The sequence below is a fragment of the Rhea americana genome, unplaced genomic scaffold, assembly GCF_003343005.1.
Source record: "Rhea americana isolate MKP2758 unplaced genomic scaffold, rheAme1 scaffold_11, whole genome shotgun sequence".
Classification (NCBI taxonomy): domain Eukaryota; kingdom Metazoa; phylum Chordata; class Aves; order Rheiformes; family Rheidae; genus Rhea; species Rhea americana.
The window spans coordinates 1,346,449-1,366,209 of record NW_028185150.1 but is presented as its reverse complement, the minus strand read 5'-3'; the positions used below and the strand labels follow the sequence as shown (position 1 = coordinate 1,366,209).

Sequence of the window (19,761 nt, the reverse complement as noted above, 5' to 3'; positions counted from 1 at the left end):
ATTTGGGAAATTATTGTAATCTGACTCACTATATCGACAGAGGGTGACTGATGTTATTACAGGTCACCCCTCACTTTCAGCTACAGGACCACTCAGGCTCTACAGAATAATAAACAGCGAGTTTGACCACCAGCCTCTCTCGCTGTGTGTTGGGACAGAAGACGGTTTCATTTCTCAGTGAGTGGCACTAGCTCCACAGTGACAGATATGGAAGGACTTCACATGAGTCCTGTATCCTTGCGGTGGCAGTGGTGTTTTTTCAACGGGTGGACTGATGCCTTGCTCACTGATTTATAGGAGCAAGGAGTTACGGCATTTAAGCCTTAATACATGAAGGAAGCAAGCTGCCTTTGGAAGACAAGAATTATTCACAAAGAGTAAAAGTTCTAGACRAATTTCCACTCTTAAAAGTTAAGCTTGGTGACTTGTGATCACCCATCAGGATAACACCATAGCAAAGAATTCTTTTAAAATAACTGGCAAGATGAGCTCAATCCTGTTTCCCATGATCTCACTTACCTCTTAGAGTAAAAATCAGTTTGGGGATTTTCTGCTTTTTGGTCTGTTTTCAAATTTAGTCCCAGTTTTGAAATTAAGAATTGAAAGAGAAATCTGAAAGTATTGATAATTGTAGTAAAATATAAAAGTTTCAAAACCATTGCATAACATTATAGATAATATGCTGATCCTCTTGGATAGTGTGATGTCTGCTTTAAATGGTATATGTTGAGTATACTTCTCTGGAAAATTCATGACAGTGTTAAAGGTAGGAACAGCTGCTACAAAAATCAGTTGAACATTTCTCTATACTAAGTTAAACTCACTCAGAAATATTTTGCAAGTATTTAAGCATATCTTTAAAAGGTGATAAAGATCTTGTTCTAGACTGTATGGTTCTATCTTTAATAAGTCATAAAATTAAAAGACATGCTTGCCTTTCTTACAGAATGGCCCAGTGTAAGCAGAGAAAGTGCAGTCACAAGAAAATCCACTGTATTTTTCTCTACATTTTCCTCCATTGTGACACAGGTTACCGTAGCTGCTACAATGTCCGGGACAGCCTGGCTCCACTCCTGGCGTTATCTTTGCTCTCTCTTCCAGATCAAGGGCTATTCCATTTAAGTGCAGAGAACGAATGCATCCCAAAAATCCTTTCTGCCTGGATGCTGTCCCACCTGAAATAGATACACAGGAGCTTTCAAAAATTGAAAAGAACTGATGTGTAAAAAACTCTTTATGTTTTACAGTCCATTATGAGTTCCTAAGACACATGCCCAAACATGTGATAATATTTATAAATAGTTCTAAAAGCATATCTGATTACATTTTTAGTTAGGTAATTACAGTGAACTCCTGAAGCTTTTAATGGAAAACAAGGATTTTTCACAGTAAAGATACTGAGTAATGACGCATAGTTGTACTAACTCACGAAGGAGTCACACCCAGAATTTAGAGGTTTTTTTCAGCAAGGCTAGTGGAAAAAGAGAGGGTGAGGGGGAGCTAGAGGGAGAGGGGAAGGGAGAAAGAGGAGGAAGTGAGCTCTGACTGCAGAAGGGAGCTGAGTTCCCATGGCTGGGGCACTAACATGAGATCCTAGATGCCATGGTTCTACCTCTTCAGTGATTTTGGGAAAGTCATCTAGTATGTGTTTGTACATTGTCACCTAGGGTCTGGTTCTGCCTACAAGTCTGAGTTTGCCCCATCTTGTTCAAATGCTAATGATCTTCAGGAATTGTCTCTAAGCGTGAGACACCTTTACAGGAGGAAGAGCTTTAACACGCTCAGCCCCGAGAGACAAACTCTCATCCAGAAAATAGGAAGGTCTGGACACATATGGTTCAGTGTGGTCACTTCAGCCAATTCCAGTCTTTCCTCTACCTTGACAAAGTAACATTGAGATCTGGCAAAAGAAAGACAGATAGTTTATTGAATCAGTGGGCTGAAACTTGCTCTTCAGCCTGCAGTGTGTACCTTGCAAGGCAGAGCCAGCCTTAGTCTCTCTGTTCCTCAGTTTCTTGTTACAAAATGGAATGATAGTGCTTTACCGTCTTAATTTCTTAAACCTTGTGCATGTTGCAGTTCTAGCGGTGACATCATACTAGGTAAAAARAAACAGGACAAACCATTCCAATTTTTTTCTGTGTGTTTTAACTTCTCTATATTGATCTTCAAAACATCATAAGGTCTGTGCAGCACAGATTGGTCTATAAGCATATTACATTTATATATATATATTAGAGTACTAGTTTTATTTGTACTTGGTACCTTGACATAGCTATTCAGTTTTTTACGGATAAAATGGCACAAAACCACATAACAATGAGAAAGTTTTCTCTATGTTACCTCTGTTAAAATCAGGATTTTGATGGCAGCTTTAGGCTTTTGTTGATAGCTTTTGGAAAACTACAGGGTTTACACTTAGCAAGGAGGTCAGAGGCTGTTAGCCTGAAGAAATCAAAGGTCTGGTAAGTTTGTAAATGACTGATAGGTAACTATAGCAGGTACTAAGCAAACAAGATAATACTTAAATAAAATATGTCTCTGCTAATGTCTTCTGACACGGTATGTTTCATGTTCCTTATATTCTTTCACTAGCTTCAGTAGACAAGTTTGAGCACGGAGTAATGAATGTACCAGTCAACCATAAGTAGAAGTAGTCAAAGAGTAGTCTGATGACTCTCTATACTGAAGAAAATTGTATTTGACTAAAGAGATGAAAATTAAAATACATTATACAAATATATATATATTTATATATAAAGCCAATGGACTAGTTTAACTCAAAAGCAAAAATAAACTAGAAATCCACATTGAGCCACAGAACAGGAATACAATTGTAGAAACAAAGAGGTTACTCACAAGAAAATTGCTGAAGAAGTAGCTAACCTTTAGAAATTATATTCAGGAAAAACATTGGCACAAAGGATTAAAAAAYTATAGTCATTTGTTTTGTTAAAGTTCAAACACAGTATTACAACATAATAAAATCAAACAAATATAACTTTTATCAATTCTGTTCCAGATTATTTCAAAGTAATTGTACAAACCTGTGAAGGTTGTTCAGGTTGTTCAAGTTGAACAATATCTGAAGAAAACAAGCTAGACTGCTTGCTTGCATATAAAAGTCAAACCAATTTTTAAATTGACACTCGCAAATGAGAGATGTACGTATTTAAGTTTATTGGAATTTCAAAATATTTGACAAGATAGTCAAATTACTTTGGTCCAATTATTTGACAAAAAAGAGTCTATTCAATTACTTCATAGAAAAGATTACTGGAAAGTGAATCCATRAATACAGCTTAGAACAGGTCCAGATCTTCTGGGAAAAGCAATGCTCTAGCAAAGCTAGAGACCAGCTCACTGTAGCAAGGAACTTCATATTGCCATAAACCTTTTCCTAAATTCTAGGTGACAAGATACCTGAGAAAACCTGTAAAATTAGACTATTTCTTAGCGATAAAGATCAGCTCTTGTATATCAAAGGAATGTAGCTTTAGCTGTTCGCATAATAGTAATTATATGGTATGGCAAATAAATGATACCAGTATCACTTACTGAAAGATACTCCTGTTCCTTCCATTAAATATACTAGTTATTACTATGAATATAAACTAACTTTATGACTTTTCCTAACTCCACTATAGCTTGTATCTTGGCTATCTTCTTTGCTACAGAATCCTCCTCCATTACAAAAATGCATTTTGTTTCCAAGATTTGTTTTTCTCTCCTTCTTCTCTTGATGCTTTCTTGAGACATAGTTCAAAATTCCAGTCCCAGTGTACCGAAGTTCTTAAGGGCACACAGCTTTTTTTAGCTACAATTTCATAACACTCTTTTCCTTAACTGTCCTCCTCCCCAGCACCCAGCAAATGAAAAATAAGTTCATTTAGCACGTCCCGTAGTAGATCTAGCTATATTATTGGCATAGTTAAAGATAAGGCAGTCTTTATATGCCCCTAGAGTATATACCATATGAATATACCACAAACATATGAATAAATATTATGCCAATATTACAGTGAGAACACTATCATATATGTAACATGTATACACTATTTTAAATAAGCATTAATTTTTGGTTATACTATTACTCTTTTGCAGTAGTTTATCTAAATTCAATACATTAATGTCACATATGCTAAAGTATAAAGCCCGAAAGGCTCACATAAACTTCCTCATTTGAATCTTTCATAGTTTAGGCAGAACAGACTGCAAATCTAGATTACTCATGGTTCTGTGAAAGCAAATAACAGTCCCTTTTTCTCATTTCCAGCATTAAGTAAACATGTTCCGAACATTGTATTAAATGTGTTAATAAAGGCCAGAGGAGCAGATCCTTTAGCTGTTCTTTAAACAAATCTCAAAAAAAAGGATAGTATGTTTGAAAGCTCATCTAGTAATAACTACTAGTTTGGTTACTTAAAAAAAAAAGAAAATCTTCATAAAGAATCTGTGAAATGTGTGCCTACCTACGAAAAGCTGGCTGTTGAGTTGCAAGTGAATACGCCCATCAGGTGGAGCAGCTTGATACTTTTGAGGAAGCTGATCTACTTGTAAGGATGCCTCTTTGATGTTTCGTTCAGCCTTCACATAATGCCACTGGTTGTCATTCAAGGAAGTGAGTGATTGCACTATAACTTCACTAGGTCCATTTCCAACATCAAATGAAAAAATCACTTCGGATGGAGCTAGAAAGAGGACATCATTAACAGTTCATTCAAATTATCTCACAGTACTTGGGTCACAAAAATATCATTAAATGTCAAGTATTTTAAGATGTCTAGCCTACTGGCTATCATGGGATAAAATTATTCACTTTAGAGCAAAACTTGACTTAATGGTACCTATCCATAAAACTCATTCTTCACACTTACTGACAGTGATAACCCTGATTGGGCAGCAGAATGGAAATCAAGCTGTTTATGGCCTCCTAAGCACCACGTCAAGAAATAGTGAGCGTGCTAGCTTCATCATTTTTCAATTTGGACAAAAAACACCTCCTGCTTGCATGCTAATTGATTACCATTCTTAACTTTAAATTTCATTTATCACTATTTTAATCCAGCCAACCTTTTCTACCAGCCCCCCTTATTTTTTGTTATTTATTCACATAATTTCTACAACTATCAGAGGACAAATTTTGATCTAGTAAGCATGTACACTGGATAAAAGGAAATATCTATTGAAACAAATGATTTTTTTTTCCAAATCAGCAGAGTAGGTTTTTGGAAAGATCAGATTTGTTCCATAATGTACCTAATATCACTAGACTTCTTTTTATGAGATGTTCAGATTTCAAAATGGGATCTCATCTGAGGGATAGGATAATTCCATGTCCAAAATGGCTATATAGGTTGTCAGACTACCAAAACTCAGAAACTTATTGACCTACTTGAAGATAGTTGTGTTTGCAGCATTCTACTGTGATGCTACAGAATGTGATACAACTTCTGTGATGCTGCTCTTGGCAGAAGACAGAGCTACGTGATATGAACGGGCAGGCCATATATCCATTTTTTCATAAAATTTTCCATTCTAAACCTACTTGTGCAAGTAGTCTAATATAATAAAGGCTGAGTTAGTTTATAAGATTGTTTATGTGGTGAAGTAAACTGAGTCATTCCCTAAGCATCTCTCATATTGTATGGATTTACAGATTCCTAAAAAATTATAGTTGAATTTTGCATGTCTAAATAATAATAGGAGGAATACATGAAAAAGTCTGAAAATTATAAATATTCTCTATGAAACTTCTTTTGCACACTGAAGGACAAACTTATTAAATGAAGAAATCTCTAAATAAGGGATTACTAGCAATTTAAATTATTAAGGATTTAAATAAAGAAATAGAGGTCTGAGAAGGATCCAGTGAAACCAACAGAAAGGTTTTCATACACTTCAGTGAACTCTGAGAGAAAAGCAATATGATCAGAATAAGTTAAGGGAAATTAAACCTCTTCAAACATTTATGGAATTTATGGAATTGATAAATATACATAAGATTCCAATGAAATAGATTTGTTTTTCATATTGCAAAGACACCTTAACCCTTTTATAACACTTAGATCCACTTTGGCCAACCTTTAGACTGACTAATGCCACATGCTTGTAATCCCTTAAGCCCAAAATTTGGTTATTATGAAATATTTTACTTTAAGAATTGAACCTGAGAGAGAAAAATAAAATGACAAATACACAAAGCATTTGACTTTTGAAATAAATAAGGCATAGCATGCTGTCAATTTTTAAACAGAACTCCTTCTGTAATCAGTGATCACTTCTGCTTAAAAATCAACAGTGCTGTGTACAATAATAAGAAATAATAGATGCCTAATAACAGTTCTTTAGCAAAATGGATTTTAGGATAAGCTTCTTTCATTTGGACAAGGTTAAGAGCTCAGTCTCCCCTTATTGAGGGGCGAAAAAAAACCCACATACACAGCAGGAGAACAAAAGCAACAGAAACTCCATGTGATCAGGCAGAGAGAATTTCTGCTGAATGTTACCTTCTGTAGGGAGGTCTTTGTAATCCTCTGGATACTGTTGGAGTGAAGCCTGAAAACACAAATTCTGCTTTGAACTTACTGAATGTGCCTATCAAATAGCATATTAGAATGACAGATCTGATAAACAATGTGACTGCTTAGATCTTAAAGCCAAGACAACACATAATAAAGATTTTGAAATAACCAATGAAATAATGAATTATGTTAGTATCACCAGAAAAATAATATGATCTTGAAAAAAGAGAATCAATCCAAAAAAATCCAAAGAGTTAGGGTGACTGTAATAGTATCTGTTGAAGTGTCCTAAGACTGAATAGAATATGTCAAATCCAAGGATAAATACAAACAATTGACATTTTACAATATTTTAAACAACTCTGTTAAGCCAACTACACTGTAAATTTGGATGAAATTTGACATTTGTAAGTGCAGAGGTCAAACCCTTGTGGAAGGAGTGCCACAGGATGTGGAGAAACATCGACCATATTCCAAAATTTGTCATGTTGGGACAAAGGACCATGGGRCAAAGAGCGCTCTGGCAGTTTTCAGAGCAGCATGCAAAGTCTTTATTGAGGAACTTTCTTCTGACGACAAAGATGCCCCGTGACTCTCATCTGCCTTTGCATTGTAACAAAAATAGTCCAAATAGTGCAGGGACTCCTGTGAGAAGTGGCTGGGTGCACTCAAACATAGGCAGAGCACAGCTATAGATTGGCAAAGTGGAGCGGAAGATGCAGTCAATGGTGATCACGGAGAGCGATCGTGGCTGCCTGCTGCCAACACGACTAACAGCAAGCAGAGCCATCAACAACCATTTAGGATACCAGTCACATGTAGAAGCAGAAAGTGATTACCAGGTAATATCCTACAGAATACAAAACCTGAGCACTTTCAGTGGAGGAAATAATTCGTTTTCACTCAGCCTGGACAATACATGACAAATTTGGGCAAAAGGAGACAGCAGCTGCATACTAAACTCTTGAAAACTGGTACCAATTCAGCTGCACCTCCTCCTCTAAGCTAACATGTGAGTAGGTTCACAGCCCCACTCTACGTTTCTGTTTAAATCATAGCTTTTAAATAACAATTTTTCAATGAGTATTCATAAATAGAAAAGCATTACTTAGACTTTTTGGTCACTTAAATATTTAATAAAATGTATTACATAAGCTCTCAGAATTGAATCTAGTACCTGTTGCTTAAAGCCGCTATCTTTTCAAAAAATCAGGAAATCAAAAGAAAATAACAATTTGAATTTCTTATAATTCTGTAAAAAAATTGTTGTGTCTTATTCAAAATGACTCAATTCCTCTGTGTTTTACAGTATCTTCGGAACACCTTCCTTCTCACAATAGCTAATCAGAATACTATACATAGAAGCATTGTAATGTTTATAACTGTTCATAAAATTGAACAGCACCAAATTTCACATTTTATATTGAGTCTTGATTTGACACTTTTTTGCTTCAGCAAAGCTACAGACTTAAATGTCTAAAGACTATTATGTTATAAATAAAAGAATTAGATATAAAGCTTGAGAACAATCAATAAAATGCTAAAAAAAGTCCTTGTGCTAGTATGGAATGCCAAGTACTAATCACATAATGAGTTTTAAATCTTTTCTAACATGTCCTCATCTTAAATACTGACACCTGACATTTTCATTATTGTTATTTATTACACAAATCAAAGACATTGATTTACGTGCAACTATTAATCGTGTATCAAGTGTAGGTTGGTGATTTACATTCACATAAATTATAAATGAGTATATGATGATGAAGTATAAATGATCGCATACAATGCAAAATGTTCAAGGTGATTCATTTTTTTTTCTTTTTTGCATAGATACTTATGGTAAAAGTGTGTATTATTGATTTCTGCCCTTATTACCCTCAGTGAAAACACATAATTCTGCCTTCAGTACAAATAATTCTTCCAACGATTTACAAAAATGTTACTTATTGAATACATTAAAATGCATCTGAACGTAAGAAATATCTCTATGTGCTATTCAACAATGCGATAAACTTTGTTTTTTTCAATACTGAGACCAATTCAACATGGCAAAGCCTTTCACTTTCCCTCATGCCTCACGAGGCACAGGTCAGATAACAAACAAAAGTATTCAGCAATTTTGACAACTGAAGGATGCTTATGAATGAAAGGGACAGTGACAAAGGTTTGTCTGCTTACTATTTTCATGAAGAAAGAGATATAATCTTCTATCAACCACGTGGATAAAACTTTTTTTGTTAGAGGAGGATGACTAATTCCTCTCAGTAGCATTCCTCCAGTTCCTCTAATGAGGGTATGGTCCGTCTCATGATTAAATTATTCATGAGAATAGAAAATTTATCACACAAGAATATCTTCATTGCTTCATGGTTTCACTAGTAAAGTGCTAACCAGAATATTTTTTGTGTTATGTGGCACTGAGTTTATTATGCTAATATGTTCAGTACCTACTTACAACACTATAACAGAAGGCAATTCATACATGGCAAAAAATCGATAAACATGGCAAAATCATTACTGAAAATAGGGTCTATTTTGAATACAGCATTACAGTTAGAGACAACGTGAACCAAATCCATCAAGTTTAAGTTAGAATGTTTTGTAATTAAACTGCCCATAGAAGAATAAAGTGAGTGTTTCTTTTTTGTTACAATAAGGTAACAAAACCTTATTAAAGTTAAACTTGTTAAACTTGCCAAAAAACTAGCAAACAATATTTTGTTTTGTACTAAGCATATATTACTGTTACTAAAGCATTATTTTATATGATATGAAATATGTATCCATTTATTTGTATTTCTTCACAAGATAATCCTTCAGTGTGCTGACATAATGGATCTGTAAAAATATGAGAACTTTCTAATCATAAGATAAAAAGAATTATCGAGAACTCTCTGAGACATCTTGTTAAGTACGAAGCTTTTAAAATGATTTGCCATTTAAAATGAAGGCAAGAGTTTTTTTGAAATAACACTCTTGTATTGCCCTTTTAAATATTCTCCTTTAATAATGAACAACAGAAGACTAAAATACAAGTCAACAAAGCATTCATCCTGCATCAGTCATATTACTGAGTAAGGTAATTTATTTTTCTATTTTAAAGCAAAAATTTATCCATGTATAGAAGTCTAGAGCTTTGGCGATGTACAAAGAAAAAAGGGAAAAAAAGGAAGATACATTCACCCTGAGTATAGGAAAACGTATTACTAGGTTAGGATATGGTGCTACAGCAGCTGAGTGAGCTGCACATTCTTATTCTGATCGAATCTCCCAGCATCCATGGTAAGATCTAGCTTTAAAACCCAGAAGGAGGTAGGTTGGCAGGGGAGGAAGGAAGCAGGTAAGCAGGCTGAACACGTTGCTCGTTGTGTCCTTAGACTGAGAAATCTCTAGGGCAGAAACACTCTTTGAAGGTACATTTGTAAAATTAAATTCAGTCTCACTGTTGGGACATTTTTGGAAATGAAAACGCTACAATAACAGTAGCAACAACAGTAATAAAACTAGAGAACATTTTTAAAATATTCCCTCTTTAAACTGAATTCCAGTTTAGTTCAATTGAAAGCTAAAACAAAATAATAAAGAACCCTTCAGTGGCATTACTTACAGTATAACTCTATCCTTATGAAGTCTTGAATTCCCAAGTTTTCTAAGAACACTCCTGAGGAAGCAGTAGTCTTGAAGAAAAATGATACATCTGCACTGAGCTCCCCATGAAAAGTAGGGAAATGAAGATAGGAAGTCTCGGTATTGAAGGAAGCTGAATTCCAAAATGCTCCTGGTCAATCAGAGCAAAAAATTAAGTGACACAGCATTAGCTAATATTGTCAATTTAAATTTTGTAACCAATTAAGCAAACAAATATGCCTAGATCAAGGAAGAAGATGTAACATGCAGTGGGTTTAACTTCCACCCACAGCTCCCATTCAGGTAGTAGAAAGAACCAGGGGTTCCTGGAAACACGGAACGGTTCAGAAAGAGTGGTTAAAGTGATTAATTTAACCAAAAACAATTAATGGAAAACAAAAGTCCTGGAATCTCAGTGGCAGCTAGATTTTCCAAAGGGGAACCTATGTACCTTATCAGAGGCAAATAATAGTAGCAGTTTTTTATGAAGTGCTATATCTGCAATAGTTGATATAAGCAATTGCTGTGACAGTGGTTATATATATATTTCCCACACCATGAGGACTGCAGTCATCTTGTTATTGTAGTCCAGTGAAGATTTACCAGATAACATAGAGCAAGATAAAGTTCCCAACAACTCCTACAGAAGGAATTAAATATCTAAATTTTATGACAATGCTTGTCTTTAAATTGACCACAGTTTAGAGATTTATATGCACTCTTACATGATGATTCCAATATGTCACCTTTACTTGATGGGAGGTTACAAGATCAGATACATAGATGTTCCACTGGTTTTATTTTTCTTTAATCTGGCATTTAATCATAATGTGCTAGATTTTGGTCTTGATTATTAAAAAGTGTACGTAATAATCTCTAAAAGCACTCTCGTCTAATGAGCACATTATCTACTTTATGCTGCTCAAGTAGAAATACCTTGTTATTACTGCTGAATTCTTACAGATGTATCTGTCTCTTCACTAAGCTACATTGCTTTCTAAATCAAATGAGGCATTCAATACCTTCTTATCTAATTGAACGAGGCCAGTGCACATTCTCCTGATAATGCTGTGATTTGATTCTAAATAGTATGGAAAAATATGACTTTTGCTCCAGGCACTCCCAGTTTTTGAAAAAAAGCCCAGACTTGCAAACTCCTCTCTTACTGCAGGATCAAAGCCTGCAATACAAACAGGCCCGATCCACAGCTCACTGAAGGAAAATTGAAGTCCCCTCACGCATCCCCGCTGGACTTTTTAATAGAGTTTTAATCGGGGTTCCAATCCTGTGCCTAGAAAAGCAGCATGGCAGGACATGCTTTTATTCTGGCAATTGCTTGCTGCGACACTAGGCACTTGGGACTTCTGCCAGCCATCACAAGTTAGAGCCGCAATCAGGACAATTTTTGCATGGTAGGCCGGAGCTGTGAACAGATGGCTCAGGGCTGGGAGAGCAAAGAGAAGCTTTGCACCTCGCTCTCCCCCACTGTACGACGGGCTCCTCCSGTGGCAGCCACGGAAGGAAGCTTATCATTTTGTGCAAAACACCAGGAGCTGAAGACAACAGCCTCACGCACTGGAATCATTTTTAAGCCCATGTTTCTCAAATGTTTCAGGTCATGGCTCCCACAGAGCAGAACTTGGCTGCAACTATGACTCAAGAATATAACAGCTATTTAGAAAACAATGGGCTGGCTGTTACCAGTAATTCAAACACAATGGGAAGTTTAATACTAGTAATTTATACAAAATTGGTAAAACATTGCTAGTAATTAGAAGAGAAACAATAGCARCAGCAACAGTCCGGTAGAGTAATGATACAATTAGCTTCAGTGAAGCATTTGAACGATCCTTGCTGATCCGACTGGAGTCCTTGTGGGAGGCAGAGGTTGGGAAAGTCAAATGCACTGCTGAAATACAGTGACCTAAAGGGTAGGTTGAATTCTCCCTCTCTTTTTGACAATTTTATTTTTATATCAAGACTCTCAAAACTGTTCTTAAAACGAGAATTTTTATTCTTCATGTCTTAATTTCATCTGACTTCTCCAATTGCTCTTTTCCTCAGTCCTGAAAATTATGTGGTTTATGAATGCTATGGTACTATGTGAATAAAACAGGCTAAATATACATCTATGGAAAGTGTATTACAGAGTATCTTATGCTGTAAAGCAGGGTAGGAAAAAAAAAWTCTTCATTTTTCAGCATTTGTCTCACTGTCTCCTGCTGAGTTTTCTGGAACTGACAATCACCATGTAGATAAGAAATCAATAGTATTTAGCATTTTATCTGAGTAGGAAGACTATAGTCTTCCTATGAATTAAAAAAGCAAAGCAGAAGACAGTCTTGTTTGTTATAAATAAAAAAGWAGCATTATATATGTTGAAAAATTACTTTAGTGTTTGGCATATACCAACTTGAAAATGTAATGTGAAAAGGGGGAAAATGAGAATGAGACAGATAAATTAGCCAAKTGAATGTTTCCAAGATGATAAAAATGATTCTTCCAAAACAATTGTGTAAATGTATATAGTAGAGCACTCCAAGTCTTTCATCAAAATAGAAATTTATCATTATTTTAACAATTTTGTGTTGATACTTTTAAGTGTTGTGTCATTCATTCTTGTAGTATGAAACTCCAGCAGGGATAAATGTTAGTGGAGAGGCAGGGGAATTAACACAGTATTTTTAGTAAGAAAAAATGTACCGTTCTCATGTTGCAGAGCAATAATTTCTATAAATATTTTTTGATTATCCTCCCTTCTCCTCAAAACAGAACAAATCTCTAACTGACATGACACACAAAATATTGGTTATCTTCTATAGAGAGATGTAATTAAAGCACACTGTTGTTAGCTTGGAGGTCCTTGCTGAGTTCTCAAACAGGTTATTTTGTTTGAGATGATGCTTTATTTGATCTGCCTTTCAGGTTTCCCATATTCTCCCTGAGAAGGATGTTGTGTGACTCCCAGAGAGCTTCCAACACAAAGTGCTCTTCTATGCAAGAGCCAACTTCTGGCCCCAGCTATGTCAACAGGATCTTTGAACTTCATTGAAATGTTACCATGATTAGTTTATAAATGCACTGTAGTAATAATATAGAAAGGTAATACTGCACAAAGTGTGCTCACTGTAAATTGTGGATCCTATTAGCATWGAATATAAACAGTTCAACTTGACTGATCTCAATGAAATTACTAGGTCTGGATTTATCCWGTTGCCTTTCGTCTGCTGCTTTTTGTCTTGCCTCTTAAACTGATCTTTAACTTATGTGATTATACTCTTCGTATGCTAATGGCTTTGTGGGTGGGGGTAGAGGGATGCTGCTTTGCTGCACTCCTGTGCAAAATACGGCAAGAAAATAATCATGATCTGTCACATGATTGAGTTATATTTATTTTCTTCATATTTGCCTGTCAGTGTTGCTATGTGTAAAACTTCACTTCACTCAGCACAGCAATAAGGAGGGCAGAATTACTGAGAAGTGTGCAAATTGCTTCTTATAAAGCTAAACTCTGGCCAGCTGGCAACTGTTTGCCTTTGAGAATTTGTGGAATACAGCTGCCTCATCTGTATCAGTACTTTCAGCTCCACTACATTGCAGCTTATTATAAAAGTCACAGATTAAAAGACCAGAAGGGAAAACTGTGATCATCTAGTCTGACTTCCCATATAACATAGGCTGTATAACTTCCCTGAATAAATTCCTATTTGAAAAAGACCATTTACTCTAGGAAAAATCCTCAATCTGTATTAAAAATAAATTATCCATTGATGGGAAATCCATGATTGCTCTTACTATCATGTTATATGCTTATGTATGCACACATGCTCAYTCCATTTCCCCAGCTTCAAATCCCAGCAATTAGATCTTTGTCTGATTTTCTCTCATGACTTCAAAAACCATTATTTTCAAGTACTTTCTATGTGAAAGACTCCATATAAATTGAACATAATGCCTCAGACTTCATCTGAGTTAAGCAGACGGTCTGAGCTTGTGAGACTTTCACTGAAAGATGCACCTCTCAGCCCCTTAGTGCAATCCTAGATTGTATTTACACAGTTAAAAWTTTTAGGCATAGACTTGTACTAAACTATTTTACTAACTACCTAGAAAACAGTAAAAGGGGCCAAAATAGTGTGGACTACACCTAGGTTTGGACTAAACGAACTGCCATTGATAAGCTAAACATGAAGAACAGGTGGACACTGAGTACACAGACATCTGTCATTAACAAAGAGACATGCCYTGAGCTCTGGGGCTGCTGTAAGCAAGAGGAACAGACCTGGCTGATGATCAACTTAGAAAGTTAGTGTGCTGCCATCGGTAAAGATATCATCTATAACATTAATACAGTGGGTTTCTAAACCTATCAACCATTCATGTCCATTAAAGAACGTTAGACATATATATATGTATATACAAATGTCAAAGTGGGAATTCAGAATGAATTGATTATCTACTTGCATTATCTGTTTGCAATTGAATTTGTGTGTTTCTAACACATTGCATTCAACAAAGCATKTGATAATCCACCAAGGGTCTTACTGGATTCCAAGTACCTTACATCATCACTATGCTTTTACATAATACTAGTCTCTCAAAAGTTTGACCAAGTTCACTCATATATAAACTTACAATGAACAGTATATTGCCCTTATATTATACTGCATTATCCTTATATTATATTTCATTCAATTAAGATCTACATCAACAATCTTATTTTTGGTCCAGGAATCAATTCCGTGATGAAAGATTATAATCACTCAACTATTATCCATAATATCRGCATATGAGTTTTCTTCCAGTCTTTGGGAAATACTTATATTTTCCAATGTTTACTGAAACCTGCTAGTAATATATCAGAGAGTTTTCACCAAACTCTTACAAGAAAGCAAACTTTCTGACCAAAAAAGAGATATTTTTCATGATTTTTTCAATATTTGAGCAAAAGCCGTATGTTGATAAAATTCTAATAAAGAAAGACTATAAGGGCAGACTTTTCAAAATCATTAGTATTCAAGTTTTTTTTTTTTCTATCTACTAATAGCCTAGAGGTTTCTTTTGTCTTTGCATGCTTAAAAATTCATCCAATTTTCCTACTCCGTTGATCACAGATTAAGTATAGCTATTAAATCTAGTTACCATTTCAAATCTGATACCAGCAATGCTGACATATAATTTGTTAGACATATTGTAGTGTACTACAAAAAATTAAAAGGCAATATAAAGAGCGTAATAAAGAATTTCTAGTAAATATGTTAAAAYATTCTAGTATTATTACTTTTATTCAGTACCTTGCCTTTTTCTAATGTCACAAGTCTATAATTACACATTCTTTTTCCTTAAGAAATTCTGTATTGTTTTCTCAAATTTTAGTCCCTACCTCCCTAAAATTATGCCATCTCTTACCATTTTTGTCTTAAGGGTATATTAAAATTATCTGAAATGGTATACTAAAATTATCTGAAAAAATATCATTCTTACTGTTCCTATTAAACAACCTAACTGAATGTTCTTTTTCAAGGTTTTGCTGTTTTATTACCGTTAACTGTCATAATCRGAAAGGTCTTCTCACTGAGATTATTTCAATCCCAAATTGCTTCCCCAAAGTCAAGCTCTATAATACTGTCTGACATTATAAAACTATTTTTCTGACATTCAGGCTTTGACTTCTTCTTGTACTGCTCCTCATGATATATTAGTTCTCTACAGTAGCTTGTCTAGAAACACTGTGATCTTTTAGCATCACTATGAAATTTTATAGCTATTCAATCACTCAGACTAAGAAAATATCAAATAAAGGCAGGGAGGTCAGTGGGTGTCAGTACTGTGTGTATATTTTAATGATGCATCAGGGAAAGCTAGTTGGGATCCATGTTTTAAGATTTGTGATAATTGAGGTCAGGTTACATAATTAGTAATGGCTGGAAACTTGTAAGCAGTGAGATGGAAATTTTCCACACTTAGTAGTAGTAGATGAACTATAAGTACTTCCTCTCCATTTTTGTTATTGTCCCTGATTCTTTTGCTGTGCAATTTTTTAATGTAAATACCAAACACCATCTATTCCTAAACTACAGCACATCTCAGTATTATTTTTTGCAAATGTTACCAAACCAGGATCACCAGTCAACAGCCTTGAGGGCAGAATTGCCATCCAGAGGGACCTAGGCAGAACAGAGGAACGAGCTGACCTTATGAATAGGGAGAATGCCAAGTCCTGTCCTGGGAAGGAAGAGCCCCTTGAGCGACACAGGCTGGGCACTGTGGGGTTGGGGCAGCTCTGCTGAGAGGTCCCAGGGCCCTGGTGGGCTGCGAGCTGGGCACAGGCCAGGCTGTTGAAGGATGTGGCTGTGCCTGCTGCTCAGCACTCGTGAGACCGTATCTACAAGCYGRGTCCTGTGCTTTTCCCAGCACAGGAAAGACAYGGATAAACTGGAGCAAGTTCAGTGGAGGGGTGCCACACTGGAGAGGTCTGGAGCACTTGCCCTGACCTGCAGGCTGAGGGACAGGGCTGGTCCAGCCTGGAGAAGGGATGGCTCTGGGAGGACCTCTCGGCAGCCCCCTAAAGCCTACAGGGAGGTCATCAAGAAGGTGGAGCCAGGCCCTTCCCAGTGGTGCGTGGCAGGAGGATGGGAAATGATAGCCATAAGTTGAAACAAGAGACGTTCAGAATGGATATAAAGAAAAACATTTTTCCCCCATGAGGACAGTGAAGCAGTGGAGCAGGCTGCCCAGAGACCTTGTGCAGGCTCCATCCTTGGAGGTTCTCAAGCCTCAACAGGACACAGCCTTGAGCAGCTTTGTCTAGTCTCATGTCTGACCCTGCTATGAGCAGGATAGTGGGCTAAATACCTCGTAAGGAACCTTCCAGTCTGAATTATCCTGTATCATATCTCCATGATTTAACACTTCTGTGACAGGGAGCATAAATAATCAGTTATTTCACATTCAGGTTTCAAAGAAGTAAAAACGAAGCTCTAAACTGTATTTTTGAGCCTTATGAATTTTCATAAGAAAATTAGAATGCGCTGCTGTTAATACACATCTGTTAACAAATCTTTCAGGCATAATCACCCTGACAAGTCACAGGAATGAAAGCAGAGATGACATAAAAATAAACACACTCTGATTCCTATGCATTTATATCTGCAGTCTCTTGAGTAAGCCTCAGTATTTCTTTATAGGTATTCATTTCCCTTTATTCATAAAGGCTGAAGAAATTTGAAAAACAAACATGTCATGTGATGAAAGAGGACAATCACACAACAAATAAAAATAGTAATTTGTAATTATTTGAAGCAATAGTGAGATTCATGAAAATTAATAGGATAATGTTTGATGAAAAAAATGAAGTTTATTAAATATATTTAACCCTTGCCTAAACTACAGACAAAAATCCTGTCCCTTCAATTCATTAGTCAAGATTTTTAGGATGACCTATATTTTGTTTCTCCTCATTTTGATTACAATATTAGCAGTCATAGAATTTTGTTCAATCGTTTATTACTGAATATAAAATAGATCTATGTTCTTTGACAGGAAATGTTAATTGATGAGGTCATAAATGTCATCATAAATCTTCAATAAGTACTAAATTTTCTCCAGTTTTCTTATTACCTTTCAGTGATTYTTCAGACCTGATTTTGTTCTAGTTGCTGTACATACATTTTCAGCATATACTAGCTTTTCTTTTTGAACTGCTAGATATGTTATGAATTTTTAAATTCTTAGAGTTGAAATTTTGCTCATAAATACAGTGTATAGTGACCTAATCTCCCTTAGTACAGTTTTCTTATTTGCACAGATACTCAGAGGAATTAACACACAAGGTTTGRTGACAGAGGCATACATATCTAGAAATGAGCTTTTTTCTCCTGAGATACGGTAAATAACTATTAATTCTTCTTCATGTAATGTTTAATTCATAACTGAATTGAAATCACACAAAAATGCCGGAGTTTGTCCTCAAAATGTCTATTTGAAAACTATACTAACTGTTCCTGTCTTCACTACCAATATATATGCTTATAAATGTATATTTTAAAAATTCTATCTGGGTTTCTAATTTTGGCTTTTTCCTTTCTAACTAGTCCAAAAACTGGATGGATAAGCATTATCTTAGCCTGTTTAGCACACAACATTTAAAATTTATCATTATCAAAACCCGTCGTTACTTAGCACAACTCTGCATTTACTTACTATCACCCCGGCAAAGCAAAGGCCCAAGCTTGTAAGCTGCTTCAGAGTTAGGTCTGTCAGTATCTGTGATCACAATTTCAGTTACTGGTAGATGGTCCTTGTAGGAGAGGAATCCAGTATCGTTAGTCCTGAAAGGTAAAATGAAGCCAGAACTCTCCTGAATGTTTATGATAAATACATTTCCTTACTATTGATACATTTGGGGGGAAGAAGAAAGAATTCTCAGAAAAGAACAAGTAAGGGTGACTGTGAACACAAATGTGAGCATACACTTTTGTGCTTTGGTATTGATATTGTGGTCATTCAGAGGACTGAGAGGAGCTGCTTGAGAAGTGGGCACGTTTATGGTTGTGCTCATTTGCAAAAGCACAAGATAGTGTATTTGACATAATCAAGCAGCTAACTGGCTGTCTAAATCAATGTATATGCACATGTCAATAATTTCACATTGCTGAAGAAGTATTACATCTATCATGGCCTATTTCTTCATTTTGAATACTAAAAGACTTAATATAGCTTTAAAATAAGTTTAATGATTTTTTTTTCTTTTCTACTTTGAAGAGGTTTAAAACAATCACATAGAAAAATGAGAGGTCATGCTGAGTATACAGCAAAAGCGGCATATGCTTCAAATACATAACTTGCAGAAAAGGAAATATGCAGTTTAGCACTCTAAGCACATGCACAGTACTTCTGATCTTAGAATTCTTTGTTTAATATCTTCATTAACTTAGTCTCAGAACTGAACTACTGAATTTCATAAAACAGCAGTGCTGGCCCTAAAATTGCTTTCACTGAATGTATGGAAACGTTTAATCACCCAGGATCATTGTGGAAAATTCAGTCCTTCCACTCAATCTATTTCTAACTGAATCCTCCTTTAATGGACAAAGAAAATAGCTCAGAGACGCAATAAGAAAACAGAGGGGAGATGATCTGGAATTCACACTGCTCAGAGATTAAACACTAGACATACACCTCAGCCAGCAAGCCAAGTCTTTTGGGGAGTATAGTCAGGTTTAGCAATCCAGTCTCTCAGCCTTCTATACACGTTGACACTGAGAGAGTGCGAAGAGATTCCCTCCTATGGCTGAATGAAATGAGTGGTTTTTTTCTCTTATCCTTACTATCATCACTAATCTTTTCCTCACAGGTAATTTGTGTCTATCCATTTTGCACCACCACTTAAAACMCTCAAAAACAACTTTTATATTAATTTTTGATGAGGTGAGATAYTGCACCTCATAAAGATAAAATCCGGTGAAAGTATTTACTTGTCATAAAACTATGTTCCAAATAAAAGGCAACAGAGAGGAAACTGCCTTACCTCCTTTGCAGAGAGGATCTGCCTTTTCAGAGATCTTTAGGAAAAGATTTCTTTCTTTCTTTCTTTCTTTCTTTCTTT

General features: G+C 35.7%; 1 protein-coding gene across 2 annotated transcripts in view; it reads right to left on the bottom strand.

Annotated features, from left to right (window-relative positions):
• Nucleotides 1-19,761, bottom strand: part of LOC146601019 (contactin-associated protein-like 4) — a 230,671-nt gene that overhangs the window by 15,971 nt on the left and 194,939 nt on the right. For both annotated transcript variants that reach the window (XM_085312730.1, XM_085312739.1), the window contains exons 15-18: nt 18,357-18,484; nt 10,135-10,305; nt 4,473-4,691; nt 936-1,175 (exon numbers count right to left, since the gene is read on the bottom strand). In XM_085312730.1, the coding sequence (XP_085168856.1) occupies nt 936-1,175; nt 4,473-4,691; nt 10,135-10,305; nt 18,357-18,484 (758 nt within the window). The remainder of the gene's footprint in view (nt 1-935; nt 1,176-4,472; nt 4,692-10,134; nt 10,306-18,356; nt 18,485-19,761) is intronic.